Source organism: Acomys minous (genome assembly GCF_964271855.1).
Source record: "Acomys minous genome assembly, chromosome: 11".
Classification (NCBI taxonomy): domain Eukaryota; kingdom Metazoa; phylum Chordata; class Mammalia; order Rodentia; family Muridae; genus Acomys; species Acomys minous.
The window spans coordinates 48,398,902-48,424,089 of record NC_140492.1 but is presented as its reverse complement, the minus strand read 5'-3'; the positions used below and the strand labels follow the sequence as shown (position 1 = coordinate 48,424,089).

At 42.5% G+C, this 25,188-nt stretch overlaps 1 protein-coding gene and 1 pseudogene across 7 annotated transcripts in view; one reads left to right on the top strand and one right to left on the bottom strand.

Moving 5' to 3' along the window:
* Positions 1–6,887: 6,887 nt before the first annotated feature.
* Positions 6,888–8,213, top strand: LOC311608032 (mannose-6-phosphate isomerase-like; annotated as a pseudogene). The gene is made up of 2 exons: positions 6,888–6,893; positions 7,002–8,213. The product of its transcript is annotated as a mannose-6-phosphate isomerase-like (transcript).
* Positions 8,214–9,108: 895 nt separating this feature from the next.
* The window catches only part of ATP6V1A (ATPase H+ transporting V1 subunit A), a 57,465-nt gene continuing 41,385 nt past the window's right edge, over positions 9,109–25,188 (bottom strand). For all 6 annotated transcript variants that reach the window (XM_084801086.1, XM_084801089.1, XM_084801090.1 and 3 more), the window contains 5 exons: positions 23,911–23,974; positions 22,475–22,678; positions 14,628–14,722; positions 12,856–13,027; positions 9,109–11,396 (listed from right to left, as the gene is read on the bottom strand). In XM_084801086.1, the coding sequence (XP_084657212.1) occupies positions 11,304–11,396; positions 12,856–13,027; positions 14,628–14,722; positions 22,475–22,678; positions 23,911–23,974 (628 nt within the window). In that variant the 3' untranslated portion in view covers positions 9,109–11,303. The remainder of the gene's footprint in view (positions 11,397–12,855; positions 13,028–14,627; positions 14,723–22,474; positions 22,679–23,910; positions 23,975–25,188) is intronic.

Genomic DNA, 25,188 nt, shown 5'->3' with positions numbered 1-25,188 from the left:
TCACTGGGACTGCTGTTGGATAGCCTGCTGTTGCTGTGTGTCCTGGAGCTTCTTAATCTTTGAATCTGCAGGTCCGGCCCCTTCACGTGTCCCAGCAGGTCATATATGGAGTAGATGACACGGGAGCAGAAGAGCAGGCCCTGCCCTGAGGACAAGGGAGCGGGTGAGCTGGCCCTGCCATGATAACACAGGAGTGAGAGAGCAGGCCCTGCTTTGAGGACAAGGGAGCGGGCCCTGACCCAGGGCTCAGAGTGAACCTCACCCCAACATCTACCCCAAGTATAAGGTGTCTTAAAGGGCAAATCAGCGGCAGCAGGGCCAGGGGTGCATTTGTGTTGTATGAGTTACTATACTACCTAAGGACCTCTACCTCGATGATGGGGATTTGTTCAACTATAACTTAAAACTCCCCTGAGCATCACAAAAGAGGACTGTGTGTTTGAATGCTCAAAGCTGACTCAGTAACAGTTTAATAAAAGTATTAATGACCTAAGCTGCTCCTACAAGAAAGAAATGGATCTGAAACTATGTCTGTTTATTTTTGCTCTATTTTTAAAAAATTTTATCGCTTTGACTAGCAATCACACGATTCAAAGGTCAAGAAAAATATCCTCAGTTATGAAGTACTCTGTCTCAGTTAGGGTAACTACTGCTGCAAAGAAACACTGTGGCCAGAAAGCGAGTTTTGGGTAGCAAAGGGGTTATTGGGATTCTGCTTTCACACTGTGGTTCATCGCTGAAGGAAGCAAGGACAGGGACTCAGACGGGACAGGAAGCTGGAAGCAGGAGCTGGCGCAGAGGCTGAGGAGGGGTGCTGGTTGCTGGCTTGCTCCCCATGGCCTGCTCAGCCCGTGCCCAGGGATGGCCCCACCCACACTGGGCTGGGCTTCTTTGATCACCAATTAAGAAGATGCCTGGGTCTTATGGAGGCATTTAAAATAAGATTTTTATGTATGTGTGCATGCACACACAGTTCCTACTAACGCCAGGAGAGTGCTCTGGATTCCTGGAGCTGGAGCCACAGGCAGGTGTAAGGTGCTGGACCTGGGTGCTTGGAACCAACTTCTGGTCCTCTTCCAGAGCAGCAGGCACTCGTAACTGTTGAGAGGTTTCTCCAGCCCCACACTGAAAACATTTGATAATGAGTTTCTACAAATCAGATCAGTATTTACCCGACAGCCTTAAGTATATATTCAGTGCGCTCTTCCATCTCAACTGATGCTAAAATATTTGATCTGGCTTTTAGCCCAAGGACTATTTTTGAACTCTTTGTTTGTAGACTTCTTTCATTACTCTGGGTCACTCGTTTTATGATTTTTGCAATCTGGGAACTAAGAGATAAGGACATACAGACCTGGCCAGGTGAGGATGAGTCTCAGCTCCGGCTCCCAGAGCTTCCACTGAACGTGGCCCCATGTAAGGCGAGCGCTATGTGCAGGGATTTCTCTTCTCACCCTGCTTTCGCTCCCTTTCCTTTCTGAATTGTTGATTCCTATTGAGCAACCTGTACCCCAATTTCCATTTTAGTGTTTGCTTCCAAAGAACCAGCCTGCAGTGCAATGCGTGGGGGAATGCAGCACTAAATCACTTCTTAAGGGACCGTGACAAAGGGGGTCCATAACGACTTTAAAATAAAGTGCACGATTTGAAAATAAAGGCTGTGAGCATGGTTTTATGTGATTGAAGGCAATTTGGAGCTTTTACACGAGGTGTCCCAAAACTCTTAGTGCAATTTTAAGTCATCAAGTAAATGCTAAATGTACTAGTTATTTGGGAGTCATAAAAATATAAAAGCTATTCAGATGATGGTTAAAATCGGAACTAAAAAACCATCATGACAGAGTAAAGAAAAAGGAAATTTAAATCCCGGACAAATTTTTAAAATGGGATTAAATTGTACTCCTTGTAATTATATTCATGAACTAAGTCTTCAGAATTGTATCGTTTTGATTCCTTTTAAAATCTCCTGCTTCTGGAGACAGGCAGGCAAGAGGAACTGCTAGCCTATTAAGTGTATTCCCGAAACAATCATGGAATCATTTGAAATCCATAGGTATAAAAATACTGCTCAACTTTCATGATTTAGGGAAACTCTGTTCCATTGCCAGACTACTTTAGTCTGAGCCAACACTTGTGACTCAGCACAGAACTGTGGAGTGCTCATGGCAACAAATGTCAAGATAAACGGCAAAACTGTGCAATACTGAGACCGTGGTGAAACTAGCGAACGTTTGAGAGCATGTTTATTTCAATTTGCGTCTCTCATGTTACTCTTTATGGCTAAGTATTGAAGCTAAGCATCTTCTCCAGACTTGCCCCACTGTAAGAATTACCTGGGAGGTTTGTAAGCATTGATTCTCCTACCCCTTCTGGACTTGAAAGACCTCAAGTTAGCATAGGGTAGGGCCTAGACATCAGCATTACTAACAAAATCTCTTATCTTTGGACTCATCTTTGGACAAGTGGGAAAACATTTAATTACAATATATAACTATTTGATACCTAAGCCCTGTTTTTAATCATTTGTTGCTACTGTGAGGGCTGAAAGACATACGCATAAGGGCCTGAACACATATTTGTATGCAGCTGCTTATACCATTGGAGACGAGACAATTTAACGTTCTAGGACTGTGTGGGCTAGCTAGCTTCTTCACTCTGTTCCAAGAACAGATAAATTCTCAAACCCTCAATAGTTACCTGACAAAACAAACTACTGGTTGCAAACAACAGCAACAACCAAAACAAAATAAACAAATGAAAAATGGAGAGAGCTCCTAAACTGAGAAGTTGAGGAGTCTAAAGGGCGCTTGATGATAGAGCACTTGCCTAATAAGCCAAGGCACTGAGTTTGATCTCCAAAAAATACATAAATTAATTAAATCTAATAAAATGAAATTTTACTTCTGGTAGAAAAGAGCAAGCTAGGGCTGGAGAGTTGGCTCAGAGGTTAAGAGCGCTAGCTGCTCTTCCAAAGGTTCTGAGTTCAACTCCCAGCAACCACATGATGGCTTACAACCATCTATAATGTGATCTGATGCCCTCTTCTGGAGTGCAGGCGTACATGCAGGCAAAAACACTGTATACATAATAAATACATCATTTTTTGTTGTTGTTGTTTTGTTTTTTGTTTTTTGAGACAGGGTTTCTTTATATTATCTTAGCTGTCCTGGACTCGCTTTGTAGACCAGGCTGGCCTCGAACTCACAGCAATCCGCCTGCCTCTGCCTCTCGAGTGCTGGGATTATAGACGTGTGCCACCACGCCAGGCTATAAATAAATCTTTTTTTTTTAAAGTGATTTTTAAAAAAAGAGCACATCAAGAAGCCAAACAAAAATAAATTTATTTTATTAGGTAAACATTAATAGTGTTTTTAAATTGTTATTGTCATTACTTTTAGTGTGTGTGTGTGTGTGTGTGTGTGTGTGTGTGGGTTTGTGTGTGTGTGTGTGGGTGGGTATGTGTGTGGGGTGTGTGGGTGTGGGCATGCCACATTGAGTGTATGAGGTCAGAGCACAGCTTAAAGAGTCAGCTCTCTGTTCTCTTTCTAACTTTATGTGGGCTTTATGGTTCAAACTGAGATTGTCAAAACTTTTTAACCTGCTGAGCTATTTCACTGGCCTCTGAGAGTATTTTTATTTTTTTTTTAAGAGCTACTTCTAGCCTGATTTTACCTGCATGTATGACTGTATTTGACATTTGTGGCTGGTGCTTGAAAAAGTCAGAAGAGAGCATTGGATCTGGTGGAACTGGAGTTTTGGATGTTTATGAATCAGCCATGTGGATGCTGGGAATCAAACTCAGGCCATCCATCTGCCAGAGCAAAAGTGCTCTTATCTGCTAAGCCATCTAATAGTATTTTTAAAAGTTTAGTTTTATTTTATGTACATTGGTGCTTCCCCTGCATGTACATCTGTGTGAAGGTGTCAGATGTCCTGGAGAACTGGAGCGGCAGACTGCTGTGCGCTGCCATGTGGGTGCTGGGAATTGAACCCAGGTCCTCTGGAAGAGCAACCAGTGTTCTTAACCACTGAACCATCTCTCCAGCCCCCTCTAGTAGTATTTTTCAACCATGTTTCATAGGGTAAAATGAATTTAAAAATATAATTATGACCTTTCTAAAAAGTAAACTTACTTAAGTGTAATAAGCATACATAAGATTTGAGTTGTATTATTTTTTTTTTAAAAATCTGTTTTGTTAGATTTTTATTTTCTGAGACTATAATTACATCATTTCCCCCTCCCTCTCATCTCTCCACACAACCCTCCTTGCTTTTCAAACTCATGGCCCCCTTTTTATTAATTGTTCCATACATATATATATATATATATTCCTAACTACATAAATACAACTTGTTCGGTCCACTTATAATGTTACTTGTATGTATGTTATTCTAATTCATATGCAATCACAAAACTATACATACTAATGGGTACTCTGTAAAGCTTTAGCACATCCAACGCATCACATCCTCCTGCAGGATCCAGAGCATCATCAGCACCCAGAAACCCCTGTGAGATGTTTTTGTTATTTCCCTCTTTTCTCAGTGCATGAAGCTGCTGTCCTGACTTCAAATTTGGGGTTTGAACTTGAAATAAATTGGGTATGTTTTTGCTCTAAATATTATGCTTGTTGAGAGTCATGCCTATTGTGTTTAGTGTCGTTTCTGTATTTCTGTGTGGCTATGCACAACTGCCTGTTCTAGGCAGAGACTCTTCATGGCTTTGTGGGAACAACTTTCCGTGGAAGGTTGGCAAGGGCCGGAGTAAGAGTGGGTCAAGCAGTGTCCAGACCCTGGAAATCTCAGGTCTGTAGGACTAGGACTGCTCCACCCGTGCCCTGGGCTTGCATGTCCCTGTGCACACTTAGCCCTGTCCTCCCTTCCCCCCCTTCACCCCACAGGAGGCCATGTAGCTGGTGCCCAGGTTAAACTTCCTTTCCCCTTATAAGCTCAAGTCCACAGCACCTGGAATTCCTTCTTATGCAAATGACGCATCCACAGTGCCCTTCCCCAGCCAATGATGTACACTTAACCCCAAAACCTCTAACCACCCTCAAATGTTACCTTTTGTTTTGTTTTGTTTTGTTTTAGATAGGGGTTTCTCATGTAGTCCTGGCTGTCCTGGACTCACTTTGTAGACCAGGTTGGTCTCAAACTCACAGCAACCCGCCTGCCTCTGCCTCCTGACTGCTGGGATTATAGGCGTGCGCCACCACCGCCCGGCCGTGGGGTTCTTTCTTGACTGAATCCCTTGTGAGGAAATCCACTTTAAATCTGGGCCACACCTTCTGGTGGCAGCCTATTTAAAGGGAACGGTAGACGGAAGTGCTTGCTCTTTGCTTGCTTGCCCTCACTCTCAAATTCATTCCTTCATCTGCCGTAGGACCTCTTTCTGCAAGACTCCGGCGTGTATTTAACATCATGAGACATCCAGCCGCATGGACCGAACAGCTACCGGATTCTTGGACTTCCCATTGGGAGGCAGCCATTATTGGAATACTCTGTAAGCTAGTCTAGAAAGTCCCATGCATACATTCTGTCAATTCTTGTGGTTTGAACAAAAATGGCCCCCACAGGCTCACGGGGAGTGCCGCTGTTAGGAGGTTTGGCCTTGCTAGAGTAGGCGTGGCTTTGTTGGAGAAAGTGCATCACTAAAGGGCAGGCTCTGAGCCCTTAGATGCTCAGGCATCTAAGGTGTGTTCTTTTCCTGCTGCCTATGGATCAAGATGCAGAGCCCTCAGCTCCTTTTCCAGCACCCTGTCTGCCAGCTCACTGTGCTTCCCGCCAGGACGATAATGGGCTAAACCTTTACATTGTAAGCTGGCCACAATTATAAGAGCCGCCGTGGCCATCCTGTCTCTCCACAGCAATAAATCCATGAGCAAGACAGTTCTGCTTCTCTAGAGAACCCTGACCAACAACACCATGCGTGGTGGTTACCCTTGGTTGCCAATCTGAGCGGATCCAGCATCAACTAAGAGTCAAGTTATCTGAGCACACCCGAGAGAGATTTTCGTGGTTACATTAACTGAGCTGGGCAGTGCCTCTCAGTGGTAACCCAGGTACAAGGAGGCCCCCCCCCCAAAAAAAAAGACTTTTGTTTTCCTGCCTTTTTGTTGCTCAGGCAAATTCATTGTCTCTGATGCTGCCACTGTCACTGCTGCCACCATTTTCCACTGATAGCAACTCAAGCCTCCTTGGCTTCCAACATGACTGAAGACTAGCGGCTCTTCAGCAGTCCCTTGGACCTTCAGCCCCAGACCCTGACGCTAAAGGCTGCAGCCTGTGGACTGAGTCGCCAGACTCTAGGCACAGCAAGTGTCCGATAAGGCAGCCATTTTTGGACTACTCAGTGCATGTTGCATAAACCAATCCAAAAACCCCTTTACATATATTGCTCCCCTAAAGAACCCTGAGTAACACACAGGTTGACAGATGCCTGCAGGAGTAAAGCACACTTCTTGATGTGTCTGTGCAGCCATTTCCAGAGATGGTTAGTATATATCAACTAGGAGGGAAAGGCCAACCCTAAATGTAGTTGGCATTATCGAACAGGTCCGGGGCTTGGTGGAACAAAGGCAGGAGGAAGAGGCCAGCTAGCGCAAACAAAGCCCTCTCTTCCTGAATGTCTGTTGCTGTTGCTGATGTTGCTGCTATCACTCACGGGTGCCAGGCTCCAGCAGCTGCAGCCTTCCCACATGAACTCTTGCGGTTTCAGCAGTGCCTCTTGTACTGAGGCTTCCGGCTTCTTGGGCTGAGTCCCTACTGGGCACTGACTACTGAGCATGTAGATGGCCACTGTTGGGCTGTGCAATTCCAACCACGCAAGCCAATTTAGTAACTCCCAAACGTATACATCTAGAAAACATACTGAGGAGCTACAATGGATGGCGGTAAATTGCCACAGAAGATCTAAAATCATTTGCACTGCAAAACTACATGACTCAGCTCAAACTGACAAAAAAATTACCATGAGCGGGGGTCCCCGGCGACTAGGATAGCGAGCCCCACTTTCCTGGGTGGCGCAGCAGTATGCGTGGGGGAAGTTGGGCTCAACAGTGAAGTGGCCCGCCTGCTGGCTAGCAATGACCCACTGGCCCAGCTCTCAGAACACAAGCCATATGCAAGAGCTGTGGACGGGGACGCACCCGCCCCCCTGGGGGTGGTGGTGCCAGGATCCTTGACAACTTTATTTCCTGGAAGACCTTGGGCCAGTGGATTGCTGAAAACCAGGACTGCTTAGACCCAAAGGTCAAAGACACCTTTAAGGGCAAGCTGCCTTTCCTCTTCAAATGGTCGCAGTGGAAACAGGCCTGTCTAGTCACACCCTAACAAGGAGCTGGCAGGGAAGCTGCACCTCCAGGCTCCACAACATTATCCTGATGCCAACCACAAGTCAGAAATGGCCACTGTCCTCACCCCCTTCCAGGGCCAGTGGAGGAGACTGTGACATTTCTGAAGAAGGTGCCTGAGTTCCAGTCCCTGCTTGGAGAGGATGGCACAGCACAGCGGAAGCACAGCTGAAGCACAGTGTGAACAGCGATCCTGGGGCCATGGCCTCTGCTCTGAGGAACTGCTTTTCCCAGCTGATGAAGAGTGAGAAGAAGAAGGTGGTGGGAGAGCTGCTCAATGGATCTCCCAGCAAGTATCTGCCGGAAACAGCATGGAGGACGTTTGTGGGATGCTCTTGCTACAGCTGCACCAGCAGTACCCAGGTGATATCGGATGTTTTGCCACCTACTTCCTGAACCTGCTCACCTTGAAGCCTGGGGAAAGCGTGTTTCTGGAGGCCAATGTGCCCCAGGCCTGCCTGAAGGGAGACATGTGTGTGGCATGCATGGCATGTTCAACAACACTGTGCATGCTGGCCTGACACCCGAGTTCCTCGATATGTCAGCCCTGTGTGAAATGCTCAGCTACACACCTAGCCCCAGCAAGGACAGGCTATTTACCCCCAAACGGAGTCAACATGGCCCGTTTCTCTATCTTATGACCCTCCTGTGCCAGACTTCACTGTTATGAAGACCGAAGTCCCAGGCTCCGTCCCTGAATACAAGGCCTTGGCACTAGACTCTGTCAGCATCCTTCTGATGGTCCAAGGAACATGACAGCCACCACATGCACAGTCCAAGCAGACTCCCTTTGCAGTGTGGTGGAGTGCTCTTCATTGGGGCCATGAGAGTGTCTTGTTCCGGGCCTGCTATGTGCTGTAGAGACCAGTTCCTAAGCTCTCTGCCTGTCACCTATATCCTGGCCAGCTCCACCCTTCAGGTCCAGCCCAATCCCCGTCCCTGCTGTGCACTCTTCCAGTGCATGCTGGAACAGAAGTAGTGAGTTTGGAGTAGTGACTCCAGAGCATGCCCAGGCTGAACCACCCTCAGGACGAGGGGTCTGTGTGAAGTCTGAGGCCTACCAATCCACTGTACCCTCTCAACACTCCTTGGAACCTCTGAGGCAGGCGTGTCCACTCAGGAGGCAACGACTCTGCCCCAGCTAAGGTGTCAGGCTAACAAAATGTGTATCACCCAGTCTTAGCTCAGCATCCGAGTGACAGGCAAGGTAATGTCACTCTCTCAGCTGCAGAGAAGGAAAGGGAAGGGGTAAACCAGTGGACTAATGATGCTTGTTCCCTCTCTCTGTCCAAGGAATTAAAGATCACTTTAAAGGGGGGGGGGGAATTAAAATGAGCACCAAAGATTACCTCTAATTTTGAAAAATCACTCACTTATAATGGGGTGAGATCCTGCACACTGTACTCCTTACCCACTGTGCGCCGTGACAGTGGGGTGAGGTCCTGTTGGAAGACCTTGCTATGTAAGGTCATAGTCCATTACATCCTGAAGGAAGGATCCCCAGATTTGGCACACTGTACTTGCCAACCCCTGTGCGCAGTGATTGTAGGATGCTGGGCAGACTTGTGAATGGCACATTCCAACTTCATGATGCAAGTTGTCCACAAAGTAAAACATTCAAAAGGACATATTGTAACATTAGTCAAAATATAAGGTGGAATGTTTTCAGGAGATTTTTGTCCCTCTTCCCTCAAAAAAAAAAAAAAAAAAAAAAAAAAAAAAAAAAAAAGAAAAGAAAAGAAAAAAAAAGGCAAAGTTAATTTAAATCCACTTTTTTTATTTTTCACAGATTTTAATTATTATACATTACTCTTAACATAAAGATAGTGAAATCTTAAGGATAAGGAGGCAATTTATATAACCTCTTCTATTCATTGTTCAAGACGGAAGTCTCCAAAGGGCAGAAGTGTGAGAGTTAACACTGGAAAAATACATATGAAACTTGTTTAACTGGCTGCACTTAGGACCAGGCACAGCACAATAAATAGAGAACTGCATAATCTTTTAAAAAGACTGCTGTATTTAACACATTCTTCCTAAAGAAACACTATGATGAACAATCTGAAACTCTACAATGTGGGTTAGGGAAGGTTACAGTGAAAAATCTGAGCATCATTTCTCTAGCCTCTTCACACTCATACATCAACATTCTTAAAAGCAGGAAGAACGCACATCTCAACTCCAGGACAACAAAAAACAAACTTGGTCAAGTAGTTTCTTTGGATCGTTCATTCTGATCACAAGCCTAGTTTGCTGGTAGGTGTAAGTAGAAGGGTTTTGAAATCTTGTAATTTCCACTAGCCAGGGCCTCTGGATACGAAGCCACACTGGAAGCAAACTGATTCAGCAGCACCATTAATCCACATCTCAACAAGCCATTGCATAATCCAGATCAGTCAGTACTGTTACTAGTTTTTAAACTGTTCCATGGAAGATTACCCTTCCTGAATAGCAGTCCACTGTGTAAAGACATGCACTAGCAAGGAATCACACGTTACTTCTGAACTGCATACTGACTATGTCTACTCAAAAGACCAAAAGAAATGTATCACCTAATAATTTAAATAACATACAAGGCTTAAAATAAATACCTTATGCTCTTACACCTGTGTACTTGAGAGTGTTAGGCATGTTCCAATACCCTTTCCCCTCCTGAAGAGGAAGCACGGTGCCAGCTCTATCAGCCAGAGAGAGTGAACAGGGAGCTTGTCCTCCAAGCTCTCAGAAACGGGCCTTATTATGCAAACATGGAAATTATTATTTAAGCATACTGAGATGGTGAGACAAAATTGATCTTTTCTTCTATGACCCAGTTTTTGTTAGCAGTCAAATGAAAGAGTAACTTTCATCTCTGTCAACAGAATGGAAGTTGTCACGCTGCTATGACCAGATACTTTAAGAAGCTCTGAGCCAGTGAATAAGAAAACACACAGAAGCAATAGTTTTCTGTAATTGGTAAACTTGCTGCTTTCAGAATTTCAACAAACAAACACATGACACATGTACCTTGTGAAAACAATGCCACTCTGGCCCCAAAATTTCTACAGTACAGCTGGTTCCTACAGGGCACAGGCCTGTGAGCACTGCTGTGCTTCTTTGTGGCATTCTAGTTTAATCCCCACCCAACTGCCACTCTGAGAAGCTCCCGGCTTAGCCCTGAGGAAAAGAATGGCTATGATGTGGATCACATTTTCAATGATTTTTAAAATTGTACTTAAAAAAAAAAAAAAGGGATTTCCTAGTAATCGAGTATATAAAAGTCCTTGATATTGATTTTTTTCTTAGTGAAATAAAATATGCTTTAACAAGATGACGTTAACTGAAGTTTGACCACCTGGCTCTTTTTTTCCCCCCACATTTTTAGAGGGAACTGATTTGTCTATTATGCTTGGCCTTGCAAATGCCTGTTATAAGAACAAAATAGTTCCCAAGTGCCCCTAAGCAGTCCTGATTGAAACTGGGGAAGCTATGAATAATTGGAACATTAATCTTTTATGTTTTTAAATGGAAATATTTCCTGCAAAAATAGTTACTGAACAAAACACTAAGCTGCAAGTGGTCTAACCACAAATGCAGAGTCACTTCCTGAGTACCTACCCACAGGTACAGACATCTGGCTTTCCATTCCCAGTACAGTGTATGCAGTAGTCCTGTTGACAGGTGAACAACGACAAGGGGAGGGCAGTCACCTTACGTACAGGCTCACAGTAGCGTGGCCATCGTGAGTCCTGTGCACTACACTCAGCACTTCAGACAGAGGTCGGGGAGCCCCTCAAACACTGGAACGAGGGAATGTTTGTTTTATATGACCTACCAAAGAAACAGCAAAACAAATGATACACACAGAGGCACTAGTCTCAAAGCTGCACAATATGGAAGCAAAGGGTTTGAGATGAGAAATTCAGGAAAATATACACATGAGCTTGCTGAGGAGAGGAGGAAGTTACAGTTCTAGTCTTCAAGGCTACGGAATGCATTCTGCATATCTTCCAGAAGCTGTGCATAATCGGCCTTGATCTTTGCCTCGCCATCTTTCACTGGATCCTGAAAAAGAAAATAATACAAGTTTACCTATGCAGAATAATTTTCAAGATGTGTGGTTAGTTACTTGTCACTATGGAGCACCAGTTAAGTGAGGTACAACTGGTAAATCACAGCAAAAGTCAAAACTATCCCATCTTCTTTTACAGTAGAAATGTGCAAATGGACTAAAAACAAAATCAAAATTTCATTTTTAAAATTTGCCTGCTACTGACACTCAATGATCAAACCTCAGCAATGTGTGTGCTAGTGCGACTCGTGTAGCATCGAGCTGTGTGTACACAGCAACTGGAGTTAGCATTACACTCGGATGACGACGTGGAATGCAGACAGACAGCAAGCTAATAGAGCTCATGTAACTGAAGCCAGGCCATCGGGTTCAGCAGCAAGAGCCACTACCCACTAAGCCCCCGCGTGCTCTCCTGGCTTGTACCTCTGTTTCCGTAGTACAAATATACCCAGAGTATCGTTTTCAGTGGGTGATTATTATGTATACCTGTACATCATGACTTAAAAATAATGAAAAGTAATCCAACTTATCAAACAATTTACGAACTCATCTATGTACGTTCTACTGGTAAGTTCACTTAACCGGCTAACCTTTGTAAGAATGTGGATGCTTTGTAAGAATGTGGATGCTAACCTTTGTAAGAATGTGGATGCTAACCTTTGTAAGAATGTGGATGCTGGATGAGGGGACAGGCACCTTAGTAAAGTAGCCACTGCCCAGCCAGGAGCTCACCCTAAGGTGCCTAGTAGCTAGGACAGACAGAAAACACGTTAGGATTTACTTTAGATATGACATAGCATGATCTTTTTAAAAACACATGCATGTGTGTGTGCCTGAGTGCGTACCTGTATATTATTTGTGTGCGAGAGACCTGGAGGGTCAGAAAAGGTGCCAGATCCTTGCGATTTCAGGAGTTGTAATCCACCACATGGGTGCTGGGAATTGAACCCAGGCCCCCTCTCTGCCAGAGCAGTAAGTGCTCTTAGCTACTGAGCCATCTCAGTCCCACAGACATGACATAACACAGTCTTTACCACTGGAATTCCTGAGTGAACATAACTTGGAAGACTATTTTGGTTTTATAGAACCTAAGCATTGTAAAATGAAAAGTGCAAATTTCAGGGGTTTAGCGATGGCTCTGCGGTAGACTTGCTGCTGTTCTAGGGGACAAGCTTAGTCCCCAGCACCCACACTGTGCACATGCACCAACTCCATGTAATCCACCATACACTTCTGGCCTTCTTGGGTAGCCACACACATGTGCCACATATGTACAATGGGTGCACATATACACATAAACAAAATGAGAATAAATCTTAAACAGAGAAGGAAAATGCAAATTTCATCTTGAGGTTTAGAATTCAAATAGGAGAGGAAGGAAGGAAAAATGATGAAGGGAAGAAGAAGAGTTGGCTTCTCACTAACAAAAGCTAAAGTAGAAAGAAAGTATACCTTAAATTTCATAGAGGAAAGTTTATAGAGAATTTCCCCCATGTGCTCCCGGATAATGGACCATGTGATTTTATTGTCACTTTGGGCGGTAGTCTCAACAGCTCTGCGGGCCATATCATAAAATGAGATCATGTTGGACAGCATCCCCACTGTCTTATAGAATGGGCAGAACCTGGGGAAAGTGAACAACAGGAAAATTAGCAAAAACAACCTAAAAAGCAAGTTCACACTTTACTACAGGAAACGACAGTTAGGAACAACTAGTCATTAGTTTCTGTGTCTATTTACTGGCTGATACATAGGATCAGCCAGTGTATAGATGAATAGGATTATGCATGTTACTGAATGAGAATGTTTACTTTTCTGCTTAATAAATTATTAAACAAAAACAATGACACACTATTGCCACGCTCTAATGACTTGTGAGCAGTCTGTTTGGTACAAGCAATTAAATATGTAACTCAAGAGGAAAACAACCGAGTTGTAAAAACTCCCTTGTGATTGGAGGTAAGGTTTCATGACTAATAGGAAAGCTAAAGTTACCCTGTCCTCCCCACACTGCCCCAGCACCCCCCATCTCTCCCTCCCTCACCTTTTCCCACTGTGCTGGACCCAAGGTCTTGAGTATGCCAGGTAAGCCGTCCCCCCTCCCCCAAGCCTTCCATTCCCTTCAGGATTCATTTTTATCTTCACACACCTTTTCTAAGTATAGGCACATATACACGAGCAAATACTCAATCCCATGTGTCCTAGTAATAGTCTTTCTAAAGAACTCTGGGCCTGGTTTCTTCATGCAATGGTTCCATTCGGGACAGACCAGACTTCTGAGGCTGACACACCGGCCTGTTTTACTTGCCCGACATTCTAACCAATACTTTTGTTTGCTCAGTCTTTGCCTCCCACCTTCTCTGAAACAGTCTCTGCTGTCCACAGCTGTGTGCTGGCCCATGAGCTTCCTAAGATTCTGTCTCCAGCATCCATCTTATCATAGGGAAGCAGGGACACAGACGTGTGCTACTCTGCTTGGCTCTGCATGAATGCATTGAACCATTTCCCTAGATCTTTTTGGTTTTGTTTTTTGAAGACAGGGTTTCTCTGTGTAGCCTTGGCTGTCCTGGATTCACTTTGTAGACCAGGCTGGCCTGGAACTCACAGCAATCCACCTGCCTCTGCCTCCCGAGTGCTGGGATTAAAGGCGTGCGCCACCACGCCCGGTTCTTTTTTGTTTTTGTTTTTAAATGGAGTTAAATATGATTAAAGAGAGAAAAGGCCAGCTTAAGACAAAAGGCTTAAATTCTCAAGATTTAAAAGAAATGGGTTCTCTAAAAAGGCCACCTCACAGTAGAGAAAATGAAAATGGGGCAAGCACTAGGAAGGGGCAGAAGAAGGTAGGAGGGCTCTCAGCAAGGTCTTTTGTAGCATGAAATTTGGGACTCTTATGAAATAAGGCAGGGAAAGCACAAAATAAATACTTAGGCAAGGATGGCAGAAAGTAGCAGGGAAGACAGAGAAGGGAGGTGATGCTCCCTCAGGTCTGCATACAAAGCCACAATTCACTGTAATTAGAGATGGTTGTGCGAGTGAAAATACTGTCAGAACTTGACTAACACACAGAGACAAAGGGGCACTAGATGTCTGCTATGAACATACAAAATAAGCAATATATTGAGTCAGAATGTACTTGTATAAGGAAGTTTGCAATACGTGGGCAGCTCTTTGCCAAAACACAACAGAAAATCCTCAAATAAAAAAAGGAAGTCACCACAGCGTACCTGTCATAAGGAGTGTACCCATTTTGTTGTAGGAAGTCATCTTTGATGAGTTTTGCTACCTCCAGAGTGATTTTATCTGTCTCTGCTAAAGATGCCTAGGAAAGGATAAGACATTTTATCCCGTAACAAACAATTAGCAAGCAGAAATCAGCATACAATCACTTATCACTAATAAATGAACTTTATAGATGCTTTTTGATTGCTTTTAATAGTGCTAAAACAGTACATAATATAAAATCCAGCATCTAGAAGTTAGGCAGAAGCTCATGCCTATGACCTCAGTACTTGGCCAGCTGCAGCAGGACTGCTGTGAGTTCTAGCTAGCGGGATGGCAAAGGGAGTTTCAGGCATGTCTAAATTTTATTTGTCAAAGTTAAGTAGCATAAGGCACAATCACATTGCTGTGAAACATTTTCAAACCTTTCCCTCTTGCACACCTGAAACTCTAAGTCCACAAACTGCATCATTCTTCTCCCTATTGTAGATAGCTGATAAGTATAATCATATGCTATTTGTTTTGTGACTAGCTTATTACGTTTGAAAGGTCCTCCACATTCATCTGGCAATACTGTAGTGTGTTAATGTACTGTCTGCTCATTCACTAATAGGCATTTAAGTCACTTTCACTCTTGGCTGTCGCGGACAGCATTGTTATGCACATGAGTATGCAAACTGATTTAATTTAAAAAATGATTTCTCCTTGTCTGCGTGCTTTCCCGCATGTGTGAATGTGTACTATACGTATGCCTGGCTCGCAGAGGTCAGAAGGAAGCACTGGAGACCTTGGAAGTGCAGCCAAAGATGAATGTGAGCCACCACATGAGTAATGGGAACTGAACCCAGCAAGAACAAGTATTCTCAACCACTGAGCCATCTCACTAGCCCTGATTACTTTTTAAAAGCATCTATGTGCATGTGTACACCTGTGTGTGTTCATGTGCACCATGCACATGCAGGTGATCCCAGAAGCAGTGAGAGGGTTATCAGATGCCCTGGAACTGGAGTGACACGTGATTAGAAGCTGCTTGATGTGGGTGCTGGAAACAGAACTTGGGTCCTCTGCAAGAGCAGCAAGTACTCAAAACTGTTGAACCACCTCTCCAACACCACCTTTAGACTTATTTTTATTGTACATGTACATGTTTTGCTTGCATGTATGTCTGTATACCATGTGTGTGCATTATTTGCAGAAGCCAGAAAAGGGCATTGCATCTTCTGGAACTGAAGTTAAAGGAAGCTGTGAGACACCACATGAGTGCTGGGAACTGAACCCAAGTCCTCTGGAAGAGCCAATACTCTTTTCCTTCTTTCTTTCTTTTTCTTTTTTTAAAAAAATATTTTATTTATTTATTTTATATATGAGTGCTCCATCTGCATATACACCTGTATGCCAGAAGAGGGCATCAGATCCCAGTAGAGATGGTTGTGAGCCACCATGTGGTTGCTGGGACTTGAACTCAGGATCTCTGGAAGAGAAGGCAGTGCTCTTATCCAATGAGCTATCTCTCCAGCCCCAAGCAGCCAGTATTCTTAACTTCTAAGCCCATATATATATATATAAACACTTACTTTCTTAGAACTACATAGAATATTTTTTGGCTCTTCCTCAACTCCTCCTTGTTCCGCCCCCATCTTTCTACCCATTTTTAAAAGAAACTGTTTATATCCTACTTTGTCTCTATTACTTGAATTCAGTTTTAAGTTTGTTCCATAGAAATCTAAATGGTCCATAAAGTTACTTTATTTTTAACATTACAGGGTGTTTAGAACTATGGTGGATAGGAAGTATTCACTTATACGAGTGCTGTTCTATTGGTAAGCTAAGTTATAGAGCATCAATCTATAAGTATTACTGGCTGAAATGCTCTGCTGTTGGCAACCATTGGCCAGTCATGAAATAATACCATTGTTGCTGGAATCACCAACAAGAGGAGAAAGGGACAAACCAGCAAGCTCAAGGCACTCTGGGACAACTAATGTATATTAGCACCTTAGGTGAGGATCAAGTCTTTCATAGCTTTCTTTGAAAAACAAACAAACAAACAAACAAAAAAAAACACACACACACAAAACCAAACCAACCACCCCCCCAAAAAACCAACCAAACAAACGAAAAAATCCTCATCCCTATTCCTTTCTTTTTAAAAAATATTTCTTTATTTATTTATTATCACGTATACAGTGTTCTGCCTGAATGCACTCCTGCAGGTCAGTAAAGGGCATCAGATCACATGATAGATGGTTGTGGGCCACCATGTGGTGGCTGGGAATTGAACTCAGGACCTCTGGAAGAACAGTCAGTGCTCTTAACCTCTAAGCCATCTCTCCAGCCCTCATCTCTATTTCTTTCTTCAACCTTAAGTAAATATTAAGCACGCTTCATACTTTTGTTTTAACCTATAGAAAAGTACATATTTTGTGAAAACATTTATCGTTATTTAAAGCATTCTCTAGTGTTTCTGACACGCTGATTTTTAAGATCCATCTCACTGTTCTGTGTTACATAACTCACTTCTTTCAACCTTGTCAACTTCATTCTATATGTGCAGCCTCATTTTTTGGGGGTGTGTGTGTGTGTGTGGCGTTTCTCTGTGTAACCCTGGCTGTCCTGGAACTCAGACATCTCCCTGCCTGTTTCCCAGGTGCCTCGATTAAAAGCGTGTGCCACCACGCCCAGCTGCATCCCCAGTCATTACCTGCTACCTTTGGCCCTGGTAGAGGGCACTCAAATGTCACCTAATTTCCTACAACCATATATGCTGAGGACTCAAGGCACCAAACACGTGTGGCTACAATGGCCTCTCCGGGTGACACATCTACCAGTGGCATGCCAGCCCCACATCCCACAGGGCTCAGCGGCAGCCAGCTGACAACCTTTGCCACTCAAACTAGTGTAGAATGTTGTGCTATTTGAAAGATTATCCACAGATCTGTGGCAATATTTCCAGTTTCTTTTTCTCATCTGTCTGTTCTACCCTTTGGCTACATTACAGACAGTAGACCATCAATTTTATTTACTGAAAACTTAAACATTTATTACATTTTATTTCATGTGTATGAATGTTTTACCCACATATATGTCAGTGTACCCATGTTGTCCAATGCCCATAGAGGTCAGAAAAGGGTATCTGCTCCCCAGGAACTGGAGTTCGAGTTATGAGCTGTCATGTGAATGCTGAGAATCAAATGTGGGTCCTTTGAAAGAGCAGCAGGCACTCTTATCCACTGAGCCATCTCTCTAACTCCATGATTAAGGGACATTTAACAAGTCATTTTCTAATCCTAGAAAACAAAAATAGTCTTTTAAGACTTGTCTTCTTTAAAATTTACTTATTTATATAGGGAGTGGGTTGTGTGCTATAACACATGTGTGAAAGTTAGAGGACAAATTTTAGGAGTTTCTCTTTTTCAAATATGTGGGTCCCAGGAATTGAACTCAGGTCACTGGGCTTGGCAGCAAGTGTCTTACCACTGACTTGTTTTTTCTAGGGCTGGAGAGATGGCTCAGAAGTTAAGAACACACACTATCATTTCAGAAGACCCTGATTTGGTTCCCACATCACCACTGGGTGCCTCTTAACTGCCTGCAACTCCAACTACAGGGGGACCTGACACCTCTGGTTTCCAATAGCATGTGCACTCTCACGCACATATCCACACAGACAAGCAGACATACACATAAGCAAAATAAACCTTAAAACATTTTCCTATTAATGTGAAAGTGTTTCCTATTAGTGTGCTTACCTAATTTTGTAACCTATTTATAGTGTACCTTTGTATGTGGAGCTGGGAAGCAGCCCAATTTCACTTGCTTCTAACCAAACTCCATAATTCCCTCATTTGATCTGTGAAACACTATGCAGTGTCAATGACCCATCTACGCATACAATTTACCCTGCTCTGTTTACTTGAATGTCTTTTATCTCACCAACACTAGTTTTTAGTGCTATAGTTTTCTATAAGAGAACATCCCCTCCTTATTTACTATTCTGTTTTGCTTTCCTAAGAGTGAATGTCTAAGGCAGAAATGAACTTTGGAATGATTACTGACTTACTGTGGGCTGAGATGCAGCTCAGTTGTAGAGTGTTTGTTTAGCACGCATGCGGTACAATCTCCAGCACTGAAATATGAAATCAGCTAGAAATGTGATTGGTAATACACTTACTTTACAGTTCAAACAGAAGTGGCATTGTCAAGGTGTGTGTGTGTGTGTGTGTGTGTGTGTGTGTGTGTGTGTGTGTGTGTGTGTGTGGCGGGGGAGTAGGGCTGGAGAATAACTTTGTGGGGTTTGTTTTTTCCTTCCACCTCTATGTAGACTCTGAGGATTGAACTTAGGTCACCAAGCTTATGTGGCAGGCAGCTTTACTCACTAAGCATCTTTCTGACCTGTGAAATGATACCTTTTTAAACCATTCTAAAGTGTGGACTATTTTCAGATAATATATATTAGTTTTAAAATAATTTTGGTAGAAAACAATATGTATTCTTACTTAGTTCATACACTATTTTTTCTTTTTTTTGTTTTTGTTTTTTTGAGACCTGAATTTAAAAACATACAAACATACAAAACCAGTCTCACTATATAGCCTCTGGCTGGCCTGAAGCTATCTATGTAGAACAAGCTGGCCTCTACCTCACGGGCCCTCCAGTCTGCGTCTCCCACATGCTGGGATTATCAGCACGCCACAATGCCTAGCTATGACCTCCATTTTCATTGCTATTGTGAATACTGTATGTTCTGTTAGTATACAGAAATTTCTCCTTATTTCTGTTTAACTTCAATCAGGACCCCTCATCTAACTCTATTAATTCTGCTTCTGCTATTTTTATAGTTAGGTGAGCACATCATTTACAAATAATGGCTACTAGTTTTTAATGTCAACTTTAGAGTCATCTGGGAAGAGTGGAAATGCAATTGAAAATATGCCCCTACCAATAATTTGGTCTATGGAGTATTTTCTTGGAAAATTATTGGTGTGGGTGGGCCCATGCCATAGGGGTGCTGTCATCTCTGACGGATGGTCCTGGATAAGAAGGCAGACTGAGCAAGCCAGTAAGGAGCAATCCTTCATGGCTTCTTCAGTTTCTCCCTCCACGTTCCTGTCCTAATTGAATTCCTGCCCTGACTTCTCTCAGTGACAGACTGTTACCTGGAAGTGTAAGACGAAATGAATCATTTCTTCTCCAATTTGCTTTTGCTCATGGGTTTTATCAGAGCAATTATAACTCTAAGACAACAGTTTTCTTATTTCATTATTTAGGACTTCCATATTCAACTGCGCAAAGTAATAGTAAGCATTCTAGTCTTAATTTTGATTTTGAAAAGAAATGCTTTTGAAATTTCTTCACTCCCTATTAAGTAAAAAATTCCTGTTTTAGTATATTATTTGTATTTTCCCTTATTTGTATGTAGCATGAATGTGACTGTGTACACATGCCCATGTGGAAGCCAGAGGACATCGTGTTTCTTCCTCTATCATTCTCCCCTTATTCCCTTGAGACAGGGTCTCTCCCTGAGCTAGAAGCCTGCTGTTGCCTAGGTTAGTTAGCCAGTGAACTTCTAGAATCTGTCTCTTCCTCTCAATGTCAGGGCTACAGGTGTGTCAAGCATCCTTGGCTTTTCTCATGGGTGTTGGGAAGCTGAACTTCAGCACTTATGGTTACACAGCAAGTGTTTTACCCACTGAGCTATCTCCCCAGCTATTTTTTTTAAAGACTTGTTTTAGTTTTGATTCACAGGTGTGTGTATGTTTCTGTGTCTGCTGTGTAAGTGGGGACACTCAGAGGCCAGAAGATGGCATCAAATTTCCTGGAGCTGGAGTTATAGGCAGTTGGGAGCAGCTCAACATAGGTGCCGGGAATTGTACCCACGTCCTCTGTGACAGCAGTGAGTGCTCTTAGCCATTTGCCCAGCCTTCCAGGCCCCGTTTTTATTAAAGATAGGTTCTTCTATGTTGCCTGGGCTATCAAACTCCTGGGTTCAAGTACCTTTCTTTTCTGTGTCTCCAGTAGCTGTACAATACAGGTATACACTAGCATGTGGAGCTTAGCATGCTACTTTTTACAGACTTACAAAGTTCTATTCCTTGTTTATAAGAGATTTCTAAAATTTTAACAATAAAGTTCAAATATTTTTGGATTGAGATATCATTTTCCCATTTATAGTACTGGCAAGTTATGATGTATTATGTTTTGTGTATGGATGTGTACATGTTAATATGTGTACACAACTCCGCATGTATGTAAGTCACATGCATGTGTGCATGTGAAAGCCAGAGGCTGATACTGGGTGTCTTCCTCAGTTCTTCTTCACCTTAACTTTTTTCTCATTGAATTTGGGACTGACCCGTAGAATGGTGGCCCAACATGGCCCAGGGACTCTCCTGCCTCTGCCTCCAGCTGGAAGCCAGGCACACACTGCCGCAGCTGGCTTTCTACGTGGGTGCTGGGTATCTGAACTCAGGTACCTGTGGTTGTGCAGCAAGCACTTTACTGATTGAGTCATCTCCACAGTTCCTCATGATACATTTTCTGTGTCACATTTGCTAAACTTTGCTTGCTCACAATAGATTATAGTAGTAATACACTATTAGGTCTAATGAGTGAATATTTAATATTTTAATCTATATTCATAGACAAAATGCTTTCAATTTGTCATTATCTGGTGTTGCAGGTCTATTTCTCGCTCCTCAGAGAGGCTCACAATACTCTGTAAATACTAAGTATGTAATATTTGTTATAGAGGTTAACTATCTAGGAATAGACCTATAAATACTAAGTATTATAGGCTATAGATATTAGCTATCTAATAATATATCAGTAAAATTTAAATGTGCAATATATTGGGGCCGAGCAGATCTCTGTGAGTTCGAGGTCACCCTGGTCTACAGAAGTGAGTTCAGGATACCCAGGGCTGCAGAGAAACCCTCTATCAAAAAAACATTAAAAAAAAAAAGTGCAATATATGCTACAGATGTTAGCTATCTAATAATATATCTATAAATATTAAATGTGCAATATATGCAACAGATGTTAGCTATCTAATAATATATCAGTAAATACTAAATATATATGTTATAAATGTTATCTATCTAATAATATTATCCTTTGTTAGAAAAAAAATTAGGTGTTTATTTTATCAACTACAATATCATAACAGGCCCTGGCATGGCTGCACACAACTATAATCCCAGCACTTGAGAGGTAGAGACAAGAGGCTTGTGAATGTGAAGCTAGTCCGAACTGCATATTAATAATCTATAGCAAAAGAGGGAAGGGGTTGGGGAGGAATCTTAAGTCCTGGCTAGTCCGTATATGATCTAAGAAACCAACTGTGAGCTTTATTTTGTCTGAATTTATTTACACATCTTCTTTGGGATATTTAGATATACGCAATAGACTGTAAGACATTTATTGACGGTCCCATAGCTAAGTATTAGAGGAAGTAGAAGCTGATCCTTTGATTCCCAGCTCTAGGGCTCCTACAGACATTATGTTAACTGGCCCTAAGTTTGTATCATATTAGACTGGTGATGGGTGTCGTGTTTTCATCTGTCATGAATGCAGGACCATGCTAAATGCTATGCGGAATCTTAAAGGTTCAGATAGTTTATACAAGTATGCCACATTTAAGGTTTTTGTTTGTCTTGACACATGATCTCATACTCATAGCCCCCACACACTATTCTGGAACTTACTATGTTGTGCAGAAGGGCCTCAGAATTGTGATATCATCCCTACCTCAGGCTCCTGAGTACTGAGATTAGTCATAAGCCAGGCAAGTATCTGCATACCTAAGTTTCATCAACTCCTACAGCACCTCAGTGCAGCCCCCACTGTAGCTCACCTTTCCCACAAGCTGCACGATTTCTGCCAGATCCTCTTCTTCCTGCAGAATCTCCTTAGCTTTGGTCCTCAGAGGAACAAACTCTGTGAAGTGCTTGTCATAGTACTCGTCCAAGGCACGCATGTACTTGCTGTAGCTGATGAGCCAGTTGACAGACGGGAAGTGCTTGCGCTGAGCGAGCTTCTTATCTAATCCCCAGAATACCTGATTTAAAAAGAGAACGTTATACTTTCCCTTCTCAAAGTAGTGCAGTATATCCGTTCCCAATAAGCACTTCTCTAATTTCTTGGGCCAATTATGTACCACATTAGCATATATAAATATAACAGCAAAATACAATGGACAAAACCCAGTCTTAACTAAAAAACGTATTTCTCCCTTTTTCAGAATGGGTAATACCTACAAATCAAACCTTTATCTCAATTTCCTAGAAACTGCATCAAGTGTGATAGTAAATGGGCACATCTGGAACGCATTATACTACATAAGAACAGCAGAGCCAGAGGGGCTTACTGACATGGGACAGGCATTGATAAGCTCCTGTCATGTTCTGATGGATTCAAGCTCCTATCATTATGAGTCAATTAAATAATACTTGACATTCACTTTCTAAGGACAAACACTCAGATAATTTATGCATTTATTACTTTGTACCACTTCCCTCCCTCCCCTGCCACAACTTAAAATTCAAAATTCAGCAAGTATTAAATACTTTGAAAACTGTAAATTTAGCCTCTACTGTTTCATCTGATACTGGCAGAAGCCAAGAAAGATTTTTCCTACACACAGACATACTTAGGAACATATTAACATTACTTTAAACTATAGCTCTGATTCATACACACTTTCTATTTAGGCTTCTTTAATGACTAGCTATCCACTAAAATTTACACCTTGACCCAGGTAAACATCTGTCTAGGCAGAAACCACACTTTCCAGCCTTGCTCCCACCTGGTATAGTCAACAGAGTATAATTACTGCATCACTTGAGAGCCCAGGGTTCAAAATGAGCCCTTTCCCACACTTCTCCCTTATGGCAGCCAGATTCAGAAAGCTATCAGGCTAATGGGAGAGCAGTAAGTGAGGAGCCAGGTGCTCCAGTCCTGAGTGAAGGTACCCCACTTCTGACGAGGGATCTGACGGGACAATCTGCCATAGACTATACTGTGATATTTTGGCATTAAGTAGTTTGGGGCCTATTTAGTTCTATAATTAGAGTTAGTTTAGTGAGCAGAATAACTCTAACATAAAGAATACTTTGCTATCTGGATTTATTTCCAGACTTCTGTTATGCTTAGTATAATCTGTTAAAGACTAAGAAAAAACAGAATGTGTTAAACTTTCACAATATTAAGGATGCTATTAAAACATTTTTTATTGTTGCTAATTCTTTAGTGATGGTCACATAGTTAAACTACAACTGGGGTATGGCATACCTGAACAATACCCAGAGTAGCAGATGTGACTGGATCAGAAAAATCACCACCAGGTGGAGAAACTCTAGATTAAAAACAGAATACAGCAATCATTAGAAATGTTTGTGAAAAATAACAACATACATCAAATATTTGAAAGTTAAAAATACAAAGACACCTCCCAGCACTCAGTGGCAGAGGCCAGCCTGGTCTACAAAAGTGAGTCTAGGAAAGCAAGGACTGCTACACAGACAAACCCTGTTGTGAAAAACCTTAGAAAAACACAAACAAAACAAAACAGCAAAGACACCAAAATACTCATAAAAGTAATATATGAGCATCAGCATTTTTCAAAAGCTAATTTTGTTTGTTTTTGTTCTAGAAATGAAATTCAAAGCTTCTTGCCTGCTAAGTACATGAGCTAAACAGCACACTATACCCCAACCCTATTAAAAGACAAACAAAGAAAAAACAATTGCAGAGGCAGTGCATGTCCACACGCACACATGGAGGTCAGAGGACAACCATGGTCAGTCTTCATCTTTTGCTTTGCTTGAGACCACTTCTTGTTTTTTTGTGGCATATGCTGCCTGTCTTGGGATTTCTGGGGATTCTCCAATCTGCACTTCCCATATAGCTGTAGGGGTGCTGGGATTTACAAAGTGCCCTATAGCATTCTGTTTTATGTGGGCCCTGGGAATTCAATGTGGCAAACATTTAACCCAGTGAGCCACTCCCTACATCCTACCCTCAATGTGTGCATACATATAACATCAAAAGTAAATGACTCTTTGAAAGAAAAATCTTGTTGATTTATACCTTTTCTTTAGCATGAGATAACATTCCCTTAACGTGTCTTTAGTTTTTAAAGTTAGTCCTAAAATACAGTAACTGGATCTTCTAAATCAGGGAAATCACACCAGTGAAACACAAAGATACAGAGGCCCTGACTTGCTTCACAAAGTGTCTTTAAAGTTCTCTGAATACAACTCTACTTAAAAACTTCACTCCCAGAGGAAGGTAAATACCTTCTCCCTCTCTCCCTCCCATGCTCCTGTGGGGGCTGGGGTGTGTAATGTGCAGGCCAGGAGATGACTTCAGGCTTTGTTTCTTAGGAGCCATGTAGCTTGTTTTCTGAGACAGAGGCTCCTACTTGGCCTGGCTGGCCAGCCAACCCCAGGGATCCACCTGTTTCCACTCTATCCCTGGCTCTGGGATTAGAGGCATATGTCAATGTGCATAGCTTTTTTTTTCTTCCCTTCTTCTTCTTAATGTAGGTTCTGGGGATAAATCTCAGAT